At 44.4% G+C, this 17,217-nt stretch overlaps 1 protein-coding gene across 1 annotated transcript in view; it reads left to right on the top strand.

The window, feature by feature from the left end:
* LOC119407127 (zinc finger protein 142) overlaps positions 1 to 17,217 on the top strand; it is an 88,109-nt gene that overhangs the window by 16,430 nt on the left and 54,462 nt on the right. Inside the window, exons 5-8 of the mRNA XM_037673993.2 lie at positions 1,139 to 1,302; positions 4,089 to 4,353; positions 9,396 to 9,461; positions 13,115 to 13,455. Coding sequence (XP_037529921.1) covers positions 1,139 to 1,302; positions 4,089 to 4,353; positions 9,396 to 9,461; positions 13,115 to 13,455 — 836 coding nt within the window. The remainder of the gene's footprint in view (positions 1 to 1,138; positions 1,303 to 4,088; positions 4,354 to 9,395; positions 9,462 to 13,114; positions 13,456 to 17,217) is intronic.

Genomic DNA, 17,217 nt, shown 5'->3' on the forward strand with positions numbered 1-17,217 from the left:
TTTTATGAATATCCAGGGAACCAGAACTAAGTGCTCAACTGGATATGCTTGGAAAAGAACGAGTGTCACTCGGCGTTTGTACCACTAAAAAAACACTGAGACAGTCTGGCCTTGGTCGCTCGCGTTTCGAACACTTTTTAAGTTGCTTTTGCAACTCTGGTGTCATATGGAAAAGCGTACTAAGATTGGGATGGGAGCTACCTGCTGTTACTGAACACAGCACATTTTGTCCCTTCATTACACACGTGTGTACTCTGTACCAGCACCAATAATGAGCACCAGTGTGATTGCTGACATCCTAATCCTTTACTGGCAATCATGCAGAGTTGTCTCTGGCGTTGTTGCCATGTTCGGCGTGTTACATCATGCTCTGGTTAGTAAGCTGATGCTTACTGCAGCTATTCTGCCTGTAATATAACCCTTATTTTGTGAAATTGCTGATAGTTTGCTATTTCTATCAGTGCATTGCCTTTTTTGTGCAAAGGACTGTCCGATAAGAGAAGTTAAAACTATGAAACAATTTCTTTTTAACTTTTTTTTCGGACCCTCCTGGACACGTGTCAGTGACAGATGTTATGAAAAGCATGGTTTTGCGAAATAAGCATATCATTTGGCAGTAATCCCCCGTCCCATGTTCTTTTTGTGTCTCGTTTTGTTTTTTTTTTTTGCGCTATTTATTAAGTATTCATAAACAGTGGTTCGTGTGGACACAGTTGAAATGGCTGTTTTGTTTCAATTTCTGTGGCATATACTGCAGCAGATTCATAAATCGTGAGAGTTGGTGGATATTCATCATGAAAGCATAATCACTATGACTCGTCTTTCATCATAGTGCCCAGTTGAAAAGAATTCATATGTACTATAACTGCCACATCTGTAATAATCCCATATGATTTTATGAGAATATATAGTGTCTATGTAGAAACAAACATTTTCATACTTTGGGAGCATACAAGCTTTTTCAATAGGCTGATTATACTTTGTTGCATAATACTTGATGTGTAACACTTGTTGTTTCTCAGAGTAATCTAAAAGACACATTGCATGCATATATGTTCACTGTTCACAGTGACAAACAAGGTGGTGTCTATTTCTCTATGACCTTTTTCAATTAATTCCATGACCTGTTCTTTTCTAGATGGGGAGCCACTGCCTCTGCAAATGTACCTCCAGGTGGGCAAGGAAACAGCTGACGAAAACAGTACTTCCATGGAGGATGTTGTCCAGACAAACACTGGCACTGCAGTTGCCATTGTCACTCCTGATGGTGATGAATCGGATGCTGATGAACTTCCAGCACCTGTGAGCTCAGTTGGATTTAGCTATGTACTTTTGACTAGAAGTTGGTGGATAAGAAGAAATTAACCAGCAGTTGTTCAGTTATCCATGTCATATCCTATTTGTGTGCGAATTAATGTGCTTTTTATCATATGGTGTTCTATGGTGCTTGGCTGGACTGTGCCACTTAGGTCTAATTAATTGTGTGTATGAACATGGTTTTACTGTAATCAAAATTTGTGCAAAATACCACATACTAGGCATCTGCGAATATTTGAGCACTTTGAATATTCGAACGAATATTAAAGTGTTCGAATTCACGTATAGGAAATTTCGAAGTATTCAAAATGAACGAATAGACATATATAAACTGCATTTAACCCCCTGTAAAGCTGGTTTCACTGCAGCGTAGGGGCGCTCTACTGTGAATACACATATCCAGGGTTAAGGGGAGATGCGGGTCGAAGACACTTTTTTTTTAATATTCATCCTAGAGCAATGAAACTTGGGGTGTTTGTAGAGATTTTTACGCTGATTTCAAATATATAATTAGTTTTCTTGGAAGTTGCATACTTTTAGTTCTGCAACATGACAAAGTGAAAAACTTAAGCCTTCTGCCCCCCCCCCCCCTCTTTTCAGACCTAAACTTCAATAATTTTTTACAATTGATAGTTCATAATGTTTCAAATAAAGTGTGGAATGCAAATAACTAATTAGGAAGTCCATACAAAATATGTACTAGACGTCAAAAATTTTAACGTGGGAAGTTCATATTTCTCGTACCCTAGTAAAAGTTTACATAACTTTTTTTTATTATATAATAAGAATATTTAAACTTAAACAAGATAATTGCATTTCTCCTACTTTGGAAAAAATTTGGGAAAAATTTCATGCAGATCTGAGCACCAGAAGTACCCGAAAAAGGAGGGGCACATTGACAGAAATGGCAAAATTTGTGTTTTGAGAAAAACGAGTTTTAAAGTCAAAATTGCATGTTTATTTATCAGAGGTGTCATTGAATGCGACGAAATTTGTACACAAGAAAGAACAATCCTCCTTGTAGTGGCCACTGCCATTAAAATGCACCAGCACCATAGGTTTGGCCCTCACGGCTCTTTCGAGCTGACTCCTCAACAAGAGATTTTTCCTTCAGCGCACGCCGACATGCCCTTGCTTCTCCTTTTCGGGGCACTCATTGCTTGGGCAGTGCAGTTCCACGAACGACGCAAGTCCTTGCCACTTGTCGGCCGGTTCCCGGACACGTAATCCCAAATGGCGACACGTCGGACACATTGCACCGCACACAAGCATGTTCAGTGCTGTCATATCAGCAATCAACGAAGACTCGTCGTCCTGTGATTTTTCTTCGTCTTCGAAGAGTCTGATCTTTTTCTGGGAGGCACTCACATATTCGAATGCCGCGGCAAACTCGTCGGACGCATCGACGTCACTGCCACTGTTCCTTGCGGCAGCAGACGATCTTTTCATGGTTTGAGTGTTCGGCTTTGATTTGCGCCGGCGTGCTCGAAATTTATGCACAGCGTGAAACTTCACAGGCCGGTGACCGCGCTTCCTACGGCTTTCTACATCCATAACGGATAAGCACTCGAGAAAAGCATTGTTCAGCTGCGCTGCTCGACAAGACACGGATCCTGCAAGTAGGCTTCACAGCACACACAGGCACGCAGCGCCCAATGGCGGCCCGTGATCCGTACCACGTGATTTAAAGCCAGTCGCAGCGCTCGAAAAAGGCGGCAAGACTATGCTTCTCTTTATTATTTCTTGCGCTGCAGCAGCGCGGGAAATCGTCGTTATTTGAAGAGTGAGGCTCAGCTCTTCGCCTCATGCGGTCGACAATGGCGAGCGGCAGCGCATTATCAGCGGCAAGGTGCTCGAAGATGACGCACTTTCGGCCTTTTGACAGCCACCTTGTGCTCTTTAGACGCAATTTTAAAGCATTTCCAGTTAGTCTCGACATAGATTTTTTTTTTTTTCAGAACAGTAGAGGTACTGATCTTAACAAAGCAGATGAAAACAAAAAATCGATAATTTTTTAGAAAACTCGCGTTTTTCGACCCGCATCTCCCCTTAAGGTGAAATGAACATATTACCCTCACATCGATTCATCATTTCTTAAGTTTAAAATCTTGTTATACCACTTATATGCTCTAAGTATAATAAATTTTCAAACGTAACATATTTTGCTGGTTATCACTTGCATTCTACCAAAAGTCAAATCCTGCTGCTATTCAAAGTTGCTTCCACTTCCCTTTGAACTAAAGAGAATGACATTTGCACGTGCCTTGTTTCAATTTTTAAAAAATATTGTGCTGGTTAGTTGGGTCATGACAAATATGCTCATTTTTCTTTATAATATGTGGTACTTACTACTCAAATTCAATTTGGATTATTTCACCAAATCACTGTTGACTTCGAATTCGCTTTGAACCTAAAATTTACTATTCACACAAGCCTGCCACTTACATAGACTTAGTTCTATGGTCGAGATGTGTCTGAATAATAAAAATTCACGTTAGGAGAGAAATATTTTAAAAAATTGATTTTTATAACAAAAAAATTAGGTTTTTTTGGACTGCTGTATTATTCTAGTATTCTTGCGTCATTTGCAGTGTAAAAATGAATCTTTTGGGTACTTTTATTAAACGGCTCTCGTGAACAAGTTTTCTGTCAGTACTCTTTCACCATAGTGATTACATCACAAACTGAAGTTTGGCATCTCTGCCACATGCCACACTGCAGTTTCTTTGCAGTGCCATTAATGTGGTGTGTTGTGCGCTTGAATATTGCAGACTGTTGTTCGACGTGTAGAGCGAGTGGAGCGTCTGGAGGATTTCATGGATGTGGTGACTACGTATCACTGCAAGTTCTGTAGCTTCTCCTGTGCCTGGCGCTCTGGACTTATGTCCCACTTCAGGAGTTGCCACGTGGCCCCATCGTCAAGTGGCAGCCTCGAGCCTGTTGAACGACCTGTTAGCAGCAGGTCCACAGTGAAGCCAGCATCTAAATCTGCCAGAGCAGGAAACAATGCTGTGGCTTTTGCCCTGACTACAGCAGGTGAGAACCTACCGTGGTTTTAGCACAACAGAAAGTTGAGCTAGTTGGTAGCCATTCATCATGGGAAAAGTGACACAAGAGAAGGGAAATGGAAAACGCACACATGCTGACTATCAACTCAAAGGTTGCACTGTCGGGGAGAAGCGGGTAGGCACAACGCTTAGCTGTGCTTGCTCAGGAATGTCAGTGCCACCCTTTAATAGGCCTACCCAATACATAAGTGTTTGCACATGACATTTCATTTTTTTGTATGGTTGAAAGCTGACACATGTATGCACTTCTGATAATGCAGTTTACTTCCAGCAGGTCAAGTTAACCAAAGTTAAGGAAAAAAAACATGAGTGATTAACTTAACAGGATTTGCCCCAATATTAATACGTCCCTGAATTGAACACACACCCACATATTATGGGTGCAAAGTAGAAAACTAAAATTAAAATGATTTTATAGCATATAAACTTTGTAAAGAACTATATTGACATTTCACTTTGTGAATGAAAGTTACATGCAAAGATATTGGTGCTACACATTCCCTTTTTGGGCATTCCATGCAGAATGTTTTAGAAATGCTTTGATTGCACACATTTGGCCTAGAACATTCTTCGGAAGTCTCCTGGGCACGCCTTTTGCCGATCTTGTTCAGCTCGTGCCCAGCGATAGCTTCGGGGTCGGTCAACTCCGCTTGGCCTGCTGCCGCTTGCATCACTGCTCTGACCTTCTCGCAAAAGCAATGGTGGGGCCACCACAATGCTGCTGTGGGTCTCTATATTTACTGTGGTACTGCATTGTCCTCTCATGGGAAGGAAAACTGTTGTGTCGAGGTTGGTCATCAGCATTGCTGCGAGTTGTCAGCTCCTCATGTGCTGCAGTGAGACAGTCAACTTTTTTCTCCAGGCATAAAAGTCGGTCTTCTTGCTCTGTGACTTTTGTAGCAGTGATAGGTAGCAATGTGCAAGATGAACAGTAGCAGATGTGGTCGGCGAGTGTCGCTCTATAGCTGATCGAGACTCGTATCGTTGGAGCCCGCTAGCACCACGCGTGTCATCTATGGGAGCCTTTACTGGGACAGTTCGTGCAAAATAGAAAGTTGGCTTTCGTTTGAAGAGTGCTCAGCAAGTAATGACGCATCCGTTGCAGCAGTTGTAACAGTCGTTGATCACAGAGTTCTTTTTTGGGAAAGAAGTTGCAATGCCTTGAGGCACTGCAGAACCATGCGTTCAAGGTTGTCGTATGCTGTGGCAGAAGGTGTACATGCAAGCAAGTCGTCTGCAGCATAAGCGATGTTGGGGGACAATGCAGCGACAATGTGCAGGTACTTTGCTGCCTGCACTGGAATGCACTGAAGCTGAAAAATGGGTGCCTGCTTGTGTAAACATAATTCGCATGCTCTTGGGCCAGAAGGTAGGCAGATGAGGCTTGGCGATGATGGGAGGTGTATTTCCAGTGTCATCTCTGTCAGCAGTAGTACCAATGTCGGGCATGGCTAGCATTCTAGAAAGCTTGAAAGTACCTGGTAACCGCTTGTTGGGAGCTCATTCTAATGGAGGAAAGAAATATGTCTTCACAGCTTGAGGGCACAGAGTAGTCTGACTTTTTTTGACAGGGCGAAACAGGTCTGCCAAGAGGTGAGAAAAGGTCACCCGAGTCATGGTGGGGGTGAGTAAACGAGGGATGGGCAGAGAGATACAAATATCCCAAAAACGGGGCGGGGATTTGAAGTGGGGACAAAAGAGCGGGGTTGCTGCCTAAGCATGATGAATTGCTGCCCTTGTGCTTGAACCACTGGGGTGCATCATTTGTCACTAAGCATGGGGTGGCTTCAAAGATGGGCATTCCAATGAGCAGTCACATTATTAAAAATCTACTAAACATCATTGTCATCGCTAGAGGGGTATGTTTTCCATTTGCCGGGGGGGGGACAAGCTGGAATAACTGCATTGAGTTGTGTACTGTTGTGATTATTAAAAATCTACCAAACATCATTGTCATCGCTAGAGGGGTATGTTTAGACATCTAAACACCTGAGCAAGGAACCTCAGCTATGTTTCTTGGGGCTGTAAACCAACCAGTCGACGCTCAGCGCGACACGAGGCTTGTGGAAGTTGACCTGAACGGCTATCCACTGATCACTGATCACAAAGATTGATACCGGTGCTCAAGTTTCTGTTGTCCCGGCTACCTTTGCTGGAATTCCTGCACATCTTCAGCCGGCAGGAGAAACCCTCTCAGGACCGAGCAGCAGAGCACTTCAGATCGTCGGACAATTTGACGCAACAAACACGTGGAGGTCGCGAAGGTCAAACCAAGTCGTCTACACTGTACAGCAGCTGAAACATCCACTCCTTGGATTACCTGCCATCGAAAGCTTGAGACTCGTCAAGTTTCTCTGTGCCACAGAATGCGTTGAAGTACGACATCCCCACCTTTCCAATGGTCTGGCACTGCTGCCGGGTGTGTACACCATTCGCCTCAATCCCACGGCTGTGCTGTATTCTGTAACCGTGGCAAGGCCCATTCCTGTGCCCCTACAGAAAGCAGTTGAGCAGGAGATTATCAGCATTGCTACTGCTGACACTCTCTCGAGAGCACCAACTGCAAGCAGTTCGACAGCAGGAGCTCTCACGTGCGATGAAGTGAACGCCTACGTACAGGGTGCACTCATGGGCTTGCAAACTTCTGCCTTCAATCCTGTGAAGAAAGCTCAAAAGGAGGATGAGGTCTGCCTGTGTCTTCTGTGCTTTTACCTCAACGGATGGCTGGAAAAACGCAGCGTCCCCCCCCCCCCATTTTGGCAGTACCGAACAAGTCTGAAAACGATGGCAACCTGCTGTACGGAACATGTCTGCTGATTCCTCATTCTGTGAGAAGCAAAATTCTCACTCGTCTACATGAATCACCAAGGCATTGAACTCTGCAGAGCGAGGGCAAAGCAGTCTGTGTGGTGGCCTGGAATTTCATTGGAAACCCAGTGAATGGTTTCTAACTGCGAAACCTGCACTAGGAACTGACCACAAAGAGCTAAAGCGCTTTTGCCGACAGCTATACCAGAGCTTCCGTGGCAGATGATTGGGATCGACTTACTTCAACTTCGGGAAAAGAACTATACCTGGTGTGTATGGACTATCGCTCACGGTACCCCGAGATCGCACACCTGGCTTCCACCTCCGCAGACGTCGTCATTAGCCACCTCACAAGCATTTTCACTCGTCATGGCATCCCTGTGATAGTGGTATCTCGACAACGGCCTGCAGTTCTCGAGCTCGGAATTCGCAGAATTCACGAAAGCATACGGCTTCAACCACACCACAAGCAACCCTCTTCATCCACAGACCAACGGGGAAGCGGAACATGCCATTCAAACAATGTAGCATCTTCTCGAGAAAGCAGACCATCTGTAACTCGCCCATCTGGCCTACAGACACACGCAGGGGCCGACAGGCTTCAGCCCGGCTAAATTGCTCATGAGACGCCACCTACGCTCTCGAGTCCCTGCCTTTCCCGCCCTCCTCGTTCCCGGAAATGTCGACAACAAAGAAGCGACGGAAAGGAACCTTGAAGCGAAACAATGCCAGAGGCGGAACTTCAACCATCGTCATGCGGCCAGGGACCTACCAACTCTCTCTCCAAGCACCCATGTCTGGATGTGAGACCTCAGTTGCAAGGGGGAGATAACTCAACAAGCAGACACTCCCCACTCCTACTTGGTCCAAACAGAGCGTGGACACGTGCGTCGCAACAGAAAGATGCTTATCCTATTGCCAGCCTCACAGAAGAAAGCGCAACCGCCTCCCACCTCATTACTCTTCGACACTGACAACGAAGACTTCGAGCCGTTGACAGTCGCGGTACCGCTAGCTGCCCTTTACAATGGAGCTTCGTCCCAGCGAGGTGACCCGCTGTGAATGACAGCAATAATTCACTGCCCAAGCCATTCAACGATGCTCCAGCAGAGACATCGAGGGTTCCAGCAACCACCAACCATTCCGGCTGCAGAGTCTTTGTGCCTGACCGTTACGGGGTAGTCATTTAAGAGAGGGAGATGTGGCATGGCGCCTCGCCTACTGTAACACACACGCCGCATAGTGTAAACGACAGACAGCCCAGTGTGCCCTCCCGGTGCGCGGATCGGATTACAGCTTGAGAGCAGGTGCGTCTGGGTGCCTCTGAAATGCTTTTTGTTACCAGCTAGCCATGTGGAGAGTCGCTATCTTTTGCACTCCTCAAGCTCATGACAGTGTGGTTGGGTGTTTGTTTTTCTTTAGCACGCTGATCCTTTTTTTTTTTCTTTTTTTTTTCTTTCTTCCTTTTTTTTTTTTTTTTTTTTTTTTTTTTTTTTTTTTTTTTTTTTTTTTTTTTGTCAATAAGTGATTGTAAGTGAAGCCGAGTAAACTTCAAAAGTGCCGATGTCACTGAGCTCTTGTGGGAACTACAGGGATGTATTGCTAGCCTTTTCTTGCATCTCATTAAGCATACCAAACCTCCCTTAAGAGCAAAACTAGTCATTTTGCTTTGTAAGAACATAAATTACTTATACGTATAGCTAACCTGAATATTTTTCTTTCATGTCTCTAAAAATCCTTTCACTACGCCTCATGGTGAACTTTGCTGTGCCCTAGAAGGTGTGAAGCACCATTTATGAAGTGTTTTACTTCAAGAACTAAAATAACAACGTTGAGTGATAGCCTATAATCAGATACAACTTAAGAAGGCAGGAGAGGCCACACCCAGGTGACTGAAGCGTGGCAGCTGATTACCTCTGCAACTAGAAATAGTCCCACTGATGTGCTCGACTATGCGACTGTGCTCGACTACAGCAGGGTCACCAACCATCCGGCTAACGACGTGGTTCTTGAGTGCACGCCACACATTGGGGCAAGCTTGTGTGCATTCACCTTTGCGGTGGAAATGCCACTGCCTTCTAAAGTTGTACTTGACTATTAATGGAAGCAAATTAAATGCTGCAAGGATGCAAGCTTTTAAAAATTGAAGTGTTAGTTAGTTAGTTAGTTTTTTTTTTTTTCAATACATTTTAAATACTACAGGTCCTGGTTTGAACACTGATGTTGCTGGTACTGCTACCTGTGCAAGAGCCGAGCCAAGCATAGAAGGTATGACTGCATTATCACTTTGATAGGAAATGCAGTATACATTCAGTGGGGAACATATAGTAAAACCACCATATGCATGGCATGTCCTTTTTATAGGGCCAGTAAAGAACCCCAAGGTCCAAAAATTGTAATGAAGAGAAATATGCGCACTTTTGCTATATGAACATGCTGCCACAAAAATTTTGCGAGTACGTGCTATAATAAGGAAGTTACAGGGGTTAGAACATCCGTTTCAGCTGGCTTCAAATTTTCGCGCGGCCTCGCCACCATTCTCCGCCATAGGGAGGGGAAGGCATAGCCCGTCGTCGTGACTCCACCCGCTTCGGCAACGTGACAAGACATCAGCAATTGACGCCATCGGCGAGTTCAATCAGTCGCAATGCACTTCTGCTTGCTGCGCCTCCTGGTTGTTTATTGTTTACATTGTCGCACGTGCTCCGTAACTTGACGGGCAGTTTTTGGCTCTTCAGTATTTTTTAACCTTTGTAACAGTTCACAATGCAGCAGGAATGTGTGCCTGCTTTCCAAGACGACGAAGGAGTGCGAGAGAAAAGAACCCAGCTTGTCGCGCATGCAATGGGAAAACCAAGCAAGCGCGACCCGTCCGAGCTACTGGGGATTCTCTCCGCTCGATTTGCAGTCGACAACGCTTCCTCCACGTGTTGCTCATGTCGAAGGCCAAGTGTGCGCAGGTGCTATGCAGTGTGAGGAATATACGCATGACAACTCGACAACTGTGTGGCCGAAACCACATCACCGCAGGGCCAAGAAACGAGGCACAGTTTCGTAGCGGTGGGTGGAAACAGGAACTGACATTAACGTGTTGAGACCTGGTTTAGACCAATCGACGAGCTCAGTGGTACGTCAAGTTGCCCATGGGGAAGTTTGCGTCTCTGTGTGTACGAGGGGGGATTGGTAAAGAGGCACAGGAATTGTTTTTCAAAATGGAGTGTCTGCATGGCTCGCAACGCTGTAATATTCGAAAAATGTGATCGCAGCGGTCTACTGTACGAATTGGCGAGCTTGTTTGGGAGGTGTAAGAAAAAAAGTCAGAGCCTGTTTACTGGCCCTTTAATACCTTACAGAATTTTTTTTATTGCTTGTGACAAGTGGCATAATCATAGTCCTTCAACTTTATTACTTGATGTGGCAAATATGATTTGCACAAGAAATTGAAATATATGATTGGCTGTTTACTTAAAAGGAACTTTTTATTTTATGCCACATTAATATGCATTCCACAAACAAGTGGGTTTCCAAAGAAGCAACACATGCATTGGTGGAAGGAAGACTGTAGGAATGCTCGTAAGAAAGAATGAAACTTGGGGTGTGCCGTGTCAAGTTTCAATGGCAGAGAACCTCATAAATTTTGAACTTATGAAGTCACAAGGAAGATGAATATGACACATTGCTAGAACACAAAGCTAGTGAAAAGTACTTATTGAGCATGGAGAGTACAATAGAGTGTTCATAGTACAGTAGACTCTCAGTAAATGGAAATCTCTTAAGGGGGCGGACTCATCTTAGACATTTTTTCTTTATTTCTCCATCAATTCTGATGAATCTGCACAGATTTGTGCAGCTTTTTCTGCTGATTGCAAATATGTAATTACGTTTCCTCTAAGTCGTCTAGTTCCCGAGATAACTTAAGTTCACCCCCTATTGTTTAAGGCCTCAATAGAAATTAAAGTGCTCAATTAAAAGCAAAATTTAAACTATGGCGATGTTTACTAATGACTAACGATTGAAAGTATGCAAGCAGTTTTCTTGTTTGCTTTTCTTAATTATTTTATAGCAGAACGAACTTTACATTCTGAAAAGCACTTGGCATCCTGTTACAATTTTGATGACTAAATAATTAAAAAGGATGGTGTTTAAAATACTGCTCCCATACTTGGATTCTCTACATATTTGTGTTTCCATTACAAGAAGAATTATTGTTGTACCTGCCCTAGATGCCAAGATATATGGGCCTCAAAATTGAACGGTCATAAATTTACATTTTGAGAAAAGTGCGAAAATGAAATAGCACCCTGTTCATTTCAAAAATAACCAGTAGAATGTGCATATTTTGCAGTGCAGACACAAAGAGACAGCAGGACTATAATCTGACTGCTGCTTAGTGCTGTAATGGCCCTTATTTAGTGCCAGCTGATCACCCTTGGCCGTGGCATGTTTGAGATTAGACTCGGCCGCCTGGTGCCTGTCCTCCTCACTCGTCCACCTGAGGCTTGGGTTTTGGACTGAGTTCTACCAAGATACCTAACGAGGTCCTCAACTTGCCACATTTGATCTTCATTACTGCATCTGCACCTACAGTTTCAACCATAAATAGTGAAGCATGCTGTTCCTTAGACGCCAAAGCCCAAATAAGTGAATGAAGGCTTTCATTTACCCCTTTGACACATTTCTAGAAGCTCTATTTCTGACAAGGCGCTCATAAATTGGTACCAGAGCTTTGGACACACGTGCTGGCAAATTATAAAGATGCCTCGAAGCAGGCTGAGGTCGTAGTGTTCTTTAACAGTTTCGTTTGTACACCAAGGCCCAATATACCGCTGTATGATTACAAGGCATGCTGCGGTGGGGTGCTCCTGGTTAAATCAGACCATCAGGGGTTTTTTAAAGGGACACTAAAGTGAAACTGTAAAGTCAAATTAGTTTAGACTGATAAATTGCACTCTGCAAACTCTAGTGTCGTTAATTTCACTATCACAGGTTTATTAATAGTTGAGAAAATAAATGTCAAAAGTTTAACTTTTACATTTCCCACTGAAACTATTAATGATGTCACGGATTTCAAGGGTTTTCTTTTTTTTTGTATTTTGGCCATATTGGCTGTATGAAATTTTCTGAAACTTGGTATGTTAAGTCTCTGGCTCCCTCAGAAGACAATGTGCTTCATTTTTATAGATAACGAACTATTTAGGCCCTAGTAGACACCGTCACGGCGATTGAGGCGGGAGCTTCAAGGTGGCATCGCCACCCACGTTTTCTTTTTGCGCATTTTCTCACTTGCCAAGCAGCTTTTTGCAGCAGGCATGGTGTTCTTGGAATTGTGAAAGAGTCATTTATTAATACGAGAAAAATCTTTTTTCTCCTTAGTGTCCCTTTATTGTGCACCCTAATCAGAGTACACAGGTGTTTTTGCATTTCGCTTCCATCGAAGTGCTCCTGCTGTGGCCAGGAATTCAATTTGCGCCCTTGTGCTTAGCAGCGCGATGTCTTAGCTGCCTAAGCCACTCCCGTGGGTCTTACACTCAAGGCTGCCTTTGTTCAGTAATGAAGTGATGGAAACATCATGAAGAGCTTCGTTGTACTACTATAAAGGCACATAGTGTTAACGAAGGTCTGTGTCCTCCTGTACAAAAACTTCCATATTAGCTCATTACTGATACAACATTTAGTAGAGGAGGAGGATACCATTCTCCTTCAAGGCAGGGCAACATGTTTTCTAGAACCTCTTGGTTATTGATTATAATGGAGCATTCATGGTAAAGAAGTGCCTAGGACATCAAATTCTGATAAATAATTGTTCACTCTTTTGCTTACTCAAAGACATTGCATGAAATGTATGCAAACAAATGAAATTTAATATGGTAGTATGAGTTGCCTCAACCGACTTTCACCATATTACTGCTTGTCTGCTGCAGTCGACTCTGGTGCTATGGAGCCTGCAGTGACTGCACAAGTAGAACCTCCTCAACCTCTCACCAGCACACCAGCCAACATGCAAGTCAGTGAAACCACATCAGAGCTTGCTACTGACCCCGTGCCCAGTCGTACTCCCATGGATGCTTCCTTAGTGCTGGAGAGTGCTCTGGCCAGCATGGTGTCAGCTGGCAGCAATGAAATATTGACAAGTGGCAGCAGCTTGCTGCCAAGGGGTGAGGATGGCCAACCAGTGCCAGCCCAGGAGCGACACATTTTCATCTGTGGACAGTGCAGCCATGGCTTTGGTTCCCTGGACGAATGCAAGGAGCATATGGTTGAGGTGTATATTGCCCTATTCCCTGAAGCATCTTTTTTTTTTTTTTTATCAAGTCAACTGTGATGTTACTGGATCACACTTGGCATTGATGAGACTTGCCCGTGGCACTAAAAAACTCACGGGGTCCCTTATGCATTCGCCTAAGACGACTCAAAGGCGAAAGCCATCTTCTTTTTTTTCTCAGTCGATGTATTGATCCTCCTTCGCCCCACTCTGAAAGCTTTTTACACCTAACGTGGTCTTGCACTGCCTCCAGGATCGGAGGCATTGCAAGCAGGAGCGTAGCCAGAAATTTTTTTCGGGGGTGCACCTCCTTGATCTGAAGTGGGGGTCGGGCAGGCAGATGTGATCGAGTGTCATTTTGAGCTGTGTATGCCATGGCGAAAAAAAATTCGGGGGTGGGGTCACGGGCCCGGTGTGCCCCCCCCCCCTGGCTACGCCCCTGATTGCAAGCTTTCTGCACCTGACCTGGTTTTGCACTGCCTCCGTGATTGGGCCACCTTTGACCATCTGCTTAGCTTTCTTTTGCTTAGCTTTCTTGAAGGTGACCGAGGCAGAACAGATCTTATGAAATAGGAGAGCACTATTGCCACCCTAAAAGTGTTGGAGCAAGCATTGGTCATACAGTTTACAAACGGTGCCCCCTCTGACTGTAATAACTGTCACAGCCATGTTGCCTCCTTTCTGTTAAACGGGCCCTGCTACACTTTCTCAGCATGGTTGGAAAACGCTGCCGATCTGTAGTGGAGGCTCCTGAGAACACGTGAGCCAAACATTATAGCGTGGCACGCTGCCTGGAATTTGCAGCTAATTCTCAAAGTCAGCTAGAAATCGCTCTCTCTTCTCTCGGCAAATGATGCCATAAACTCGAATGACTGTGCCATAAACCCAAAGTCCATTGCCATTGGCTGGTTTGAGCATCGTGAGCTGCATATTTACCGCGGCCACCGTGGGATGCCACCACGGGCCAGCGTGCATGCTCGAGATCACGCTAAAAGTAAGCCATGCGTTTGAAGGAAAAAAAAAAGAAAAGATCTTGTTGCCCCCTTGTCGTTCGAAGGAAAAAAAAAAGAAAGAAAAGAAAGTACTCCCCCCCCCCCCCCCCGTGTAGCTTTCAGCACACTCGTTGGTATGAAAGGAGTGAGAAAGCACTTAAAGCGTGCAACAAATGCCTGTAACTCCGCTTGTATTTGGATTCTAAAAATGTTTAGGGCACTCGATTTGTGAGGCAATAAACTCCTTTAACGAAGCCAATCGATGATTACTTGGAAAAGTGTTGCAGGGCCCCTTTAAGCAGCTGATGACATGCTTCTCTCTATCCAAGTACACTAAACCCATTCCTTCCACTTGCTCTTTGCAAAATGGGGCATGAGCAAATGAATGAACAGCTGTGGTTGATACCCTACTTCATGGTACAAAGTTCTACCATATAGTAATGCTCCATCATGGAGGCCATACATAAACCTATGCAGATTGCCTTCTGAGTGCTTACATAGGCAGCAAGAAGTCTGGAAAATGTTGGCAAGCAAGCTCGCAGAGGAGGAGGCTCTTCTCATGCCATACTTTGCATAAAAAAACCTGATCATTGGCATCAGCAGGCCTCAGAAGAAGCCTAAAAGACACCGAATTAGTCATGTTGGCAGTTGCAACCTAGATATCCATCAAGCCTCAATGTCCAATGAACTGGAATGTTTAATAGTGGGCATTCAGGCTTATTGGTCAATATCCTGGCTGGATATTTATCCATGTTAAACATTTGCAATTCCTGGAATGCGGCAACATTGGTCCCTCCTTTCACTGGTTGAGAGCTGGATTTTTCACTACTTCTTCATGAAGGCACATCTAACTGGCAAATGGAGGCCTCTGGAGAGCACGTGAGATTATAGCAAAGGGGAAGGGGAATTTAAGGGCTCATTTTTCTTTGGTAGACACGACCCTAATGAAAACCAACAGACAATGAGGCCAAGGGAAGTATACTGTAAAATCCCGATCGAGGAGAGGCCCCTACGATGAAAGATGATCCGGCAAGATTTGGTGGGGGAGGCCCTTGCTTGGTCGCGGATCAAAATTCAAGATGGCGGCAGAAGAGCCCCTAAGAATAAAAAATGCACATCCGTGCTTCTAATGAAATGCTTTATTGAGTACGCATACATTTGGTGTTCCCAAAACAGTGAATGAAACAGTGAAAATGACAGGAGGGGAGGGCGGGGAGCACTTGTTTTGTCATTGGCGGATATTTCAACTCTTGAAAAAAGGAGGGGGGCGCTTGCTCGGGTAGGAGTGTTTTCTCGGGATTTTACAATCGAAGACGTTATTTGTAGCTTTCTAACTTTATTGTAGTAATTACAATATAAAGGTGAAGAAATTAAAGTGGACGAAAAGGCAACTTGCCGCTGGTAGGGACCAAACCTGCAACCTTTGGATAATGCGTCTGATGCTCTACCGGTCGAGCTACGGCGGCAGTCGACCTCCCGTCTGCTTTATCGCATATTTCTGTGCATGTAAGCCTGGGAGTGTTAGTCGCCGTTTCTCGTAGCCGTGACAGCGAGTGTGGAACACACTTTTTTGCCAGCTGACGTCACGTAGCACATGATCCTTTTACGAGCTGGCAGCTGACCAATAAGCCCTCGCAGACTATGTGAAGGTATCAAGTCTTCTGGAACGACACCCTCGCTATGAATGAACAAAGGAAGGGGAAGGGCTTGTTTATTTTATTTTTTTTTTTTTTGTTAGGCACAACCTTAATGAAAACCAACTGACAATGAAGCCAAGGAAGGTATAGGGGACATTATTTGTAGCCTTCTAACTGTATTGTTGTAATTACGATATAAATGTGACGAAATTCAGATAACGCGTCTGATTCTCTGCCACTTGAACTACAACGACGGTCGTGCTCCCGTCCACTTTAATTTCTTCACTTTTATATAATAATTACTACAATACAGTCAGAAGGCTACAAATAATGTCCCCTACACCTTCCTTGTCTTCCTTGCCTGTTGGTTTTCATTATAGTAAAGCGGGCAGCATAGGATCTTCTTGGTGCTGAAAGGGCACTGGGGTGATCAAAGCTCGAACCAACTGGTGGGTTGGGGCTACTGAGACCAGAACGTACCAGAGAGTGTATAAGATCCACTGTAGTGAACAGCTGACAGGCAATCTTATACATCCCTAGTATACGTAGCCCTCTGTGATCTCCAGCAAACCATTTTGGGATCCAGTTTTGGTGCCCTCTTTGCCCCTGTGGAGGCACGGCATGGTAAAGTCAAACCTTGATATCACAAAATCATGCTTGCTGCAAAAGCTTTATCATAAATTTGATTTAGTTGAGGTTTCTAGAATAGTCCTGCGTCACATTAGTAAGCATAAAGAAGCGCAACTACATGCCATGAGAGCCGAGAAGAAACTCTAATAATGGAAAATATTCCAAATCTCTCTCTCTTGACCGTGCTTTAGCGCATGGTAGTGATACTACCAAGGAGCATTTCGAAGCTCGTAGAACTTTCGCTGACACATGTGTGCGTATTAGTCGAATGGTCTGCCACTGAGCAAAAACTAGTGCAACTACATTGAAAAGTGGTACTGTGGGTGGGGCCTTGACCGTTCCAAGCTATTTGTGGGCAGTGCATCACCTTCAACACACCAGGACATTTCCTGTACCAAACACACATGCGTATATGTCCTAAAAGCATCTGTGCCTTCAAGTTTATTCATGCCTGCGTCGCTCCTGGCTGTGCAGTTGTGCAGTGTGTGTCCTGTTGGGCCAGA

Source organism: Rhipicephalus sanguineus, chromosome 1 (assembly GCF_013339695.2).
Source record: "Rhipicephalus sanguineus isolate Rsan-2018 chromosome 1, BIME_Rsan_1.4, whole genome shotgun sequence".
Taxonomy (NCBI): Eukaryota; Metazoa; Arthropoda; class Arachnida; order Ixodida; family Ixodidae; genus Rhipicephalus; species Rhipicephalus sanguineus.